The sequence below is a fragment of the Myotis davidii genome, unplaced genomic scaffold (genome assembly GCF_000327345.1).
Source record: "Myotis davidii unplaced genomic scaffold, ASM32734v1 scaffold46, whole genome shotgun sequence".
Classification (NCBI taxonomy): Eukaryota; Metazoa; Chordata; class Mammalia; order Chiroptera; family Vespertilionidae; genus Myotis; species Myotis davidii.
Window position 1 is genome coordinate 4,236,736 of NW_006383006.1, and position 9,300 is coordinate 4,246,035.

Sequence of the window (9,300 nt, forward strand, 5' to 3'; positions counted from 1 at the left end):
GGAGCCTCCCGCCCCCACCCGACCCTCGGGAGCCCTCCGGTGGGGCCCTGGACCTTCCTCTTTCCCCTCCCTTAGCAGCCCCGGCTACTCGCCAGCGCCCCCGCTCGGACCCAGCCTCACCAGCCCCGGGGCCCGGGGCCCGCCACGCTCACAGCGCCCTCAGGCATCGCGCTCGGCGATTTCAGCTCCGCGGCCGCAGCGGCGGCAGCAGCTATGGCGGCACAAGCGGCTCAAAACGCGAAGTAGCGCCGAGGCCCAGCTCCCGCCGAGGCAGGCGGAGCGGAGGCGAGAGGGTGCGGTCTGCAGCCGAGGGCGTTCCTGGAGCGAACGAATAAGGTGTGTGGGGCGGAGCCCGTGGGCGGGCCAGGAGGCCGGGACCTGTGACTCGAGAACCGCGATCCCGCACGTCGTCGTGGCGGGTATCCCTCCCGGAGAAAGGTCGGCACAGCTCGGCTTCGGACTGGAAAGAGCCAGGCCTTTTATGGTGTGAGAAGGCCTGGTTCCCCGGGAAAGTGCACTCCCCAGGGCCCCAAGACGGCAACTACGCCCCAGCGGTGTCAAGGTTGGCATCTGATAGGCCCGAAGGACCGGAACCGAAACGAACTCCTCGCTCAGAATTACAGAACTGCGACACAGCCAGAGGCTCTGCTCCGCGTCGACCCCAAGCGCTGGTACTCCGAGCGGTTACAATAGTTGTTCGCCGCCACCCGGCGCGTTAACCTACGTGGAGATGACTCTGGAGCAGCGGTCGCCAACCGGTGGTCCGCGGAACACCGGGGGTCCCTGAGGTCCGAAAGGTTGGCGACCGCTGCTAAAGTTTCCGATTGCTAAGAAGTGTTACTAATTGGGCAACCTAATTGGCCATGTTGGGAGAAAGGGGAGGAAGAGGATTGCCTTGGATAGAGCGTTAGGCATGTGGAGGAGGAAAAAGGAAAGTGTATGTTCCTATGAGAGATTTGTTTCAAGGTTTCTTTAACCTTCCAGGTCCCATCGCGCTCTCACCCCGCGTTAACCAGGACTTTTGTTGCTCCAGTGCTTTTCCTTATTCCTATCAAAATCCACTCGTAAACTTTTCCCCTATTATTGTACTACTTTTGTGAGGTCACTGTCAAGCTTGCTAACTAGTTGTAGTAGAGTTTTAGCTTTTGCTCATGGGAGTTGAGGGCGTGCACAGAAAATAACTTTACAGTATTATTCCACAGGTGTCTCTGCATTGTTTATTTTCTAGGAGTCTTTCTGCCTCGTTAGTTCTTCAAGAAATTGCCTTATGAAAAGGTAAGCCCAAGCCAGAGAAATAGTACGAAGCATTTGTCCCAACCTATCCAGATCCTTGGAACACTTGGACATGGAAGAGTGAAGAACCCCTAAACCCTTTATATGCAAGGCACTGTAGGACAGCTGAGGGTGGGTCTTGTACGGCCAAGTGGCAAAATAGGTATGTTCTTGTGTGTATTCTACATTATAAAATCAAGGCTGTTAGGTATGTACTTGTGTGTACTCTAACCATGCTTTAAAAACAAGATCTGTAAAGCTCACAGATCAAGAAGTGGCCTCCTAGAAGACAAATTAGCAATAGCTGCCAGAGGCATGAGACTTCCCTTTCCCTTCCACCATGCACTGCAGGTGTAATGAAATTGTAAAATGATATTCACACATTCCCCAAATCTGGAGGAAGAAGACAAGAGTCGGGAAATGGGAGTTAGTCCATTTGACTCCTTCCTAGTCTGTCATTTTACAGTGGTAGGAGCCAATATAACACTAATAAATGGTGCCACCTGGTGTCCTTACTTGTGTGCTGCATTCCCAACAACGGCCATAGAAGTGGTCCCTATTTCTCTCCAGATCACTTTTTTGCCCACTAGTGGTTTTCTCACTCATGGCCAAGTAAAATGGGTTTACAGAGTATCACTGCTCATTCCCTGTCCAGTGCTACACTCGTTTATCTCCGTAGAGAAAATGTTTCCCAAATTACTCTCATCTGAAGCTGAAGTTACAGAGGCAAATTCAAGCTCTGCTTTTCAATGTCTAAGATTATCAAGCTGAAAAGCAACTTAGTATTAAGTTCAGATACTTCTAGCCTAGAGCCAAAACCACATTTATCTTTAATTCTTCACAATTTAGTCAAACCTTTATTGTCTAGGTACGTACCAGGCAGCCTTTGAAGTGCCAGTATGTGAATAGAGCTGTTCTCAAGCTTCATGAATTCCTCAGAAAATAATAGTCCCAGGCCCAGTGGAATGGAAGCCTTATTCCTTTTTTCTCCAAGTTAAATTCTTGCCACCCCACTCTTCACAATGCAGTTGACCATCCACACACTATTTCACTTTTTATTCTGCTTGTGTATGTCCTAAACATGTATATGGTCGTCACTCTTAAAAAGGAGCCTAAGAAAAGATGTATACACTTGTCTGTTTTGCACTATGCTCATTAGACCAGATTTTAAAAATTCAGCCTAGATTTAACATGCCAATAGGTGCACTTGTAAGATCATTGAAAACTAACAAGCTATAGTAACTTACCAATTCAAATATTTATTTAGCACCTTTATATGCAAGGCACTGTAGGACAGCTGAGACCAATGCTTGCAGTTGGAAACAGGATGAATCTCAAAACAGTGCTTCCAAGACTGCATTCCTACTTAAACTCTAAGAGCAGAGTTTACTAGAGCGAATTTAGTAGAGCTTAGATTTGTCTCAGAATTAGATTTGTCTCAGAATTCCCAAGTCAACCCAGTTGTTAATCATCTCATCATATACCACACACACACTTGCATCACTATTACTCAACATTTACATCTTTTGTAGTTCAAATTTAATATACAATTATACCTCAAGTTATCAAAATTCTAATTTCAAAAATGCATTTTTGACCAATCATTTGTTTCCAAATGGCAGTGAGGCCATGTACCTCATCTTTAATTTTTTCTGCATCCAGCCATTCATGGTCATGTAAAATTTTATTGGACACTAGAGGCCTGGTACACAAAATTCATGCACCAATAGGGTCTCTAGGCCTGGCCAGCAATCAGGGCCAATTGGGATCTTCCAGCTGCCAGCAGGGGCCTTCCTTCATTCTGCGCCACCCTCAGTGGTCAGCAGAGTCATAGCGAGTGATCTAACTCCCAGTCTCCCAGAACTCCCCAGGGGGCACTTTGCATAATATTTATATGACTAGAGGCCCAGTGCACAAATTCATATACCAGTGGGGTCCCTCGGCCTGGCCTGCGGGATCAGGCAAAAGCTGCTCTCTGACATCCCCTGAGGGGGCCTGGATTGCAAGAGGGTGCATGCCAGGCCAAGTGACCCCATTGGTGCACGAGTTGGGCTGGGGAGGGACACGAGAGGTTGGCCAGCCAGGAAGGGACTGCAGGAGGGCTCCAGGGTGTGTCCGGCCCATCTCGCCAAGTCCTGATTGGCTGGACCCCAGCAGCAAGCTAACCTAAGTCAGCATCTGTCCCCTGATGGTCAGTGCACATCATAACAACTGGTCGGCCAGTCAACTGTCTGCCCCCTGGTGGTCAGTGCATGTCATAGCAAGTGGTTGAGCGGCCTTAGCATATCATTAGCATATTACGCTTTGATTGGTTGAATGGCCAACCAGAAGACTGGATGCTCAGCATATTAGGCTTTTATTATGTAGGGTAATACATTAAATATTGATGCTCTTACAAGTACTTGCTTCAAAATCAGCAATTTTGTGCAAGAAATGTATTCTGATTCTTGGTTATCATTCTCTATAAAATAAAGTACCTGAAAATGTGCCTACTCTGTGCATTGCTTTTTTAAAAATCTTCTGGGAGGAATAAGGGTTATCCATTTTTAGATTCATCTTAAAAGTGCATTTATCTCTCAATTCACCTGACACCATTCCATTAGACCCATGGTCAGCAAACTGCGGCTCGAGAGCCACATGCGTCTCTTTGGCCCCTTGAGTGTGGCTCTTCCACAAAAAGCCTGACTTCTGCGCATGGGCCGCGAAGTTTCAGTCACGCTGTACGTGCACACCTGCACGTGGTATTTTGTGGAAGAGCCACACTCAAGGGGCCAAAGAGTCGCATGTGGCTCTCGAGCCGCAGTTTGCCGACCACTGCATTAGACTATCTCAACCAGTATAATTAGGGAGGTGGGGAGAAATTATACCACTGAACTGCCCAAATAATATATGGATTGTCTGCCTTCTGTATTCAAAACATTTTCAAACACTATTGAGAGGCCTACTGTCGGGTATTTCATCCATAATTCTGGGGAAAAAAGACTTGCATTTACTATAAAATTACACAACGTAATTTGTTTATATAACTGGACTTGATCTGTGACCTAGAGTCGTTCAATCTAAAGGATTTCTTTAATAAAAACATTTTTATAAATCGTGATACTAGTTTACACATATCTTAATTTAAGATCATCTATTGTGTCCTGGCCAATGTGGCACAGTTGGTTAGAGCGTCATCCTACCATACACCAAAAGGCTGTGGGTTCTCTCTCCCTTCCACTCTCTAAAATTATTTTTAAAACAATTTTTTTAAAGATCATCTATTGTCCTTACCTGCTAAGATGGTGTTTATGTCCTGTTATTACCAATAGCGAAGGGCATATTACCCTCACACACATTGGTATTATGAGGCTAGCCTTTCTTCACTGTAGAACAATTTCTTGATATATACTTGCCGTCAAGTTGTACAAAATTTTGAAGTCTCCATGTAAAACATGCTTCAAGAATTAGAACACCAAAATTCCCCCAAATGGCATGTCAAAATTTTTGAAAACAGTAAGGAATTCCTTATGATAAACCTACTTCAGTGGCACCTCTCTCAAATATGACTCGAAGCATTAGGATTCTCTACTCCAACCCAGCACAAACTGCCCAACACCAAGACCTGCTTTATTTATTATAACCGATTTATTTCTTTCAAGTTCACACATTCTGCCTTCCACTCACCAAACTTCTTCTGTTCTTGGATTTCTAAAAAAATAGTCATTTTTCAAAAGCAGAAAAGGAAAGATATATATATTTAATATATAAAAGAAAAGGCTAAATCTGACATAATTATATTCTTAAAAACATTCCATTTATTTACAGATGTATAAAAAGGCGAATTATTGGTCTACTGAGATCATGCTTCTTATAGAGTTAGGGTGAGCGCTCACTATTCTCCAGATTCCTCAATTTCTCTTGCTCAACTACATCTTTCATAATCACACATGTAATTTTCATAGATCAGTTTCTCCTGGGGTAAGGTTAAAGGGTAAAGTTTTTGGATTTTTTTAAGTTTCTGTCAAACTTCAGGATTGTTCTGAAGACTGAGCCCTCCTCAAAATAGCCCTGATATCTTCTTAACTCTAAGAGGTCTTGAAAACACCATGATCTTGGGGGTTTGCAATGACATCTGCAGCCTTCCTTGAACACCGGGAATTACCTCTTATTTCCATGTTATTACAACTCTCAAAAATAGTCAAATATCTTTCCATTAAGAACTGACTACTACTACCTGTTTGTCTATAAAAAAGGGAACAGTGTTCAGAAGCAGAATGGTCCTTCTTTTCCTGAGGATTATCCACTCACTTGCCTGTTCCTTGGCTGACTCTCAAAAGGCGTAACAAGAGCTTTGGGAAGTCAGGAGGAAATGTGAGGACAAGATGAGCAAGGAAATAATGGGAAACTGCTATACCTAGATTAAAGTACTAGCATCTCCAAGGACAATTATTAGCAGGGAAGACAGGTGCTGGACTCCTTGGCTAAGGCATGAATGAAATCTGCTGGGTAGAGGGGAGTGGGAAGGATAATGAGAAGCACTCATTACCTACTTCAAGCTTCTTCAGTAACCTTAGAGGAGGGAAAGCTGAATGCTAGATGAGCAAGGTGTAGAAAGGCAAGTAGCACAAAACAAAGAATTTGCTCCCACTGCAATTTGCAGAGGAAAATTTTCCACCCTTTTCCATCTGTTGATTACCAGAGTTACTAGAAAGGGAACCAACCATGAAAGTAGTAATTTACTGGCTAGAACTATTCCAAAGTTGGTCTCACAACCTAGGTCTGAAGATACACTGAATGGGATTTGGGATAAAGGCGGCAGGGGATGTAGAAGAAATAGCATCACCTAGGCACAGCCCAGGCACTGGAAGCTCTTGTGTTAGTGTTTAACAACACAAGCAAATCCTGTCAATGAAGACAGAACATGGGTTACATTCCAAAATATAATTATTTAAGAAAGGCAAAATGTAGCAGCTAAATCCCAGTCTATACATTTTCAGAATAGTGATTCTTGCCCCCGGGAGTTCCCAAGAGACCCCTCAAGTGCACCATGATTATTTACAAACTAGATAGGAAACATCATTTCTATACTCAATACAAATCTCTTCTTCTAGGTTGAAAACTTCAGCCTTTGAGAAATCTATCAAAACAACTATACAAAAATATAAATATCTTCATCTTTACAGGCTGTCAGTCCTTCATACCCTGACAGCTGAGTGAAAAAGCTCTACAGATCATTGAATCCATGGTAGCAGATAATAAAAAATATATCTTGATTCAAATACTGCCTGATTTCCCTGGTAAAGAGTGCCTTCTGTGACTTTTCTTTACTTCACATCCTGTGCAGGTAATGAATGAAACCTTCAAGCACCAGGAGGCTGGTTTGCTTTGGGAAATATCCAGCCCCACAGTTTTTTATTTTGGCCAGTCTCTGGTCTCGGGAGGGAATGCTTTTCATTTTAGTTATCTCCTGAGTGACATGATTTGTGAAGGGGTAGGGCTCCCTCTATGCCTACCTCCAAAATATATATTCCAGGTGAAAATCCCTGGTCCTGTGAAATGGTCTTTTCAGTGCCCGAGACAATAAGGGAGAACTAGGTTTTTGTGTGTGTGTGTGTGTGTGTGTGTGTGTGTGTTTTTTAACATCTCAGAATAATTACCTTAGTAATAAAAGTTAAAAGCATTCCTAATTTGCCAAAAGACTTGGATTGATAATTCTTATTGACAATGTGAAGGAATGGAAGTTGTCTGGGATATGAAAGAGAGAATTTTGCTGAATGCCGCAAAGTATTCACTTTGGTATTCCATGTTATCCCATTCCTCTCCACCTGCTTTTAAAACACCAACTGGAAACTCTCTTTTCTGGATCCTTCTGCACTAGTGCATCACCTCCCTTGGATTTCACACCTAAACTATAGCTATCAAACTACAGTTCAGTCCATAGCAGGTCTGAAGTCTCAAGCAGCTTTTTATCTCGTAGGGAACTAGAAAACCACTATGGATCTAGAATCTTATGAATTCCTTAGGTGAAAGGAACACCTCATGTTCAGCAATGGATCAATCACATCTTAGAGAGGATGAGGAGACCCAGCACCACAAATGAGGTAACACATTTTAACATGATTAGAATTTCATAATAGTAATTTCTTACACCAAGGTCAGCAACCTATCCCTTTCTCTACCATTATCCACTGCATCGAAGTCAAGGATCACAGTTCCATGACACAAATAAACAGATGCCAGCAGAGAAAGGAGGTTTCCCCTCACAGCCTGGCTTCTGCCTAAGGACCATTAAGTTCATTTCCCTGCAGAACTTGATGAGGCCCCAGAGTTGCCCAATTTGACCGCAACAGGTGCCAATGTAGGCATCACCTTGCTCTCCCGGCTTTCCTGGTCATTCCCTATTAAGTTTCTTTTGTGTCCAACTGACCCAACTTTGGCAGCTACAGGTGCCAAACAAGGCATCACCTTGAGACTCTGACAATCTGCATCACTGGAAGGATTAGCTACTTTTAAACCCAGAGGTGCCAACTTTGGCATAGGCCTCCACAAAGTATCTGTAATGCTGTTCTCTAGGCCAGCCTTCATGTGTAGAATGGGGGGTGAGGAAATATTTTCAGACTCTGCAGGGATACTAGAAGTACCCTTCCCTCCATCACTGACTTTCCTGTGGGAAATAGGGGAATCCTTTATCTCCGAGTCAATAACAATCTTAAGGACATCTGGCTCAGAGGCTGGTTCTACAATTTGTTTTTCATTCTCAGAAAAGTCATCATCTTCCAAGTGCAAGAGGAGGGGACTGGCAGAGTCACTCTCTCCTTGTACATCAGGCAACTCTTTCACACCAGTACCCAAGTGGCCAATCTGGAAACTTGCTCTGTTCCCAGGAGGATGCTTACTGATGAAAGCCTGTCGAGCATCCCCTGGGAACTCTGTGTCCATAGAGCTGGGCAGTTCCGCCAGGCTAACAGAGTCATCATTTAGTTGCTGATTAAGAAAGGCAATCTCATTGAGCAGAGAAGTGAGTGTCTCATCAGTATCATCCTCATCTTCCATGTTAGTTAGCAGTTCGCTGGGATCCAGTGCTGCTTCCTCTATAGCTGATGCTGCCTTTCTTAGTTCCATCTCTATGCTTGAGTCTTTCAGATCTTTCACTTTTAATTTATGAAATGAAGACTCCTTTGGCTTCAGTCTCTCCCGTCTTGATCCACTCTCTTTCCATTTATACTGAATCCCTCTCGTATTACCAGAAATCCTTTTGGGTAAGAGCTCTTGTGCTTCTTGCACACTGGAAACATCAACCATTTGTGGAAAAACAGAATCTTTATGTGCTAGAAAACCCTGTGTTGGACCCAATGCCATTCTGCCACCTCTATGGTTGCCTCTGGAAGAGATTCTACCTGAATCTTCAAAGGAGCTATCTTCACTCCTGACACTGTTTTTCAGGTGGTCAGGTGACTTGCCATCAGGAACTTCATGAGAATATTTGCTGCCACTCGATTCTACCAAACCTCCTTCTGTGGCCAGGGATGTCACATTAACAATTCTTGGCATCATAAATAAGTCATCATTTTCTAGGAGAGAAAAAAATTTCATTTAGATCTACAGTAGTAAGCATCTCTCTCATTCATACCCAATGACCATTTGGAAAATTGTAGTTAAAATTCCAGTCTAGAGGAGAAACCAAGATGGCGGCATAGGTAAACACCGGAAATTGCTGCCTCCCACAACAAATTCAAAAATACAATGAAAAGACAAAACGGACATCATCCAGAACCACAGGAAGGCTGGCTGAGTGGAAATTCTACAACTAGAAGGAAAGAGAAAAGCACACTGAGACTCAGAGGAGGTGCGGAAGTGCAGAGATACGGAGGCGCACCCGGCAAGGGCTGGCAACTGAGGACGCGGCTGTCTTTTTGAATTGGGAGGGAGTCTCAAGCCCCCGACTGCTCTGAACTCCAGTTCCAGGTGAGTCTCTGGGGACCCAAACTCTTACGGGGAGAAACTGGACTGTCTGGCATCAGTCGGAACTCGGAACTCGGAACTTGC

The 9,300-nt window shown here is 44.2% G+C and overlaps 2 protein-coding genes and 1 long non-coding RNA gene across 6 annotated transcripts in view; 1 reads left to right on the top strand and 2 right to left on the bottom strand.

The window, feature by feature from the left end:
- The window catches only part of MAPKBP1 (mitogen-activated protein kinase binding protein 1), a 58,126-nt gene extending 57,920 nt beyond the window's left edge, over positions 1-206 (bottom strand). For all 4 annotated transcript variants that reach the window (XM_006778067.2, XM_015557576.1, XM_006778066.2 and 1 more), the window contains exon 1: positions 121-206. The gene's annotated coding sequence lies outside the window, so the exon portion shown is untranslated. The remainder of the gene's footprint in view (positions 1-120) is intronic.
- Positions 1-1,199, top strand: part of LOC107181546 — a 2,134-nt gene extending 935 nt beyond the window's left edge. The window contains exon 2 of the long non-coding RNA XR_001512201.1: positions 76-1,199. This is a non-coding gene — a long non-coding RNA (uncharacterized LOC107181546). The remainder of the gene's footprint in view (positions 1-75) is intronic.
- Positions 1,200-4,984: 3,785 nt separating this feature from the next.
- Positions 4,985-9,300, bottom strand: part of MGA (MGA, MAX dimerization protein) — a 102,055-nt gene continuing 97,739 nt past the window's right edge. Inside the window, exon 23 of the mRNA XM_006778155.2 lies at positions 4,985-8,825. Coding sequence (XP_006778218.1) covers positions 7,549-8,825 — 1,277 coding nt within the window. The 3' untranslated portion in view covers positions 4,985-7,548. The remainder of the gene's footprint in view (positions 8,826-9,300) is intronic.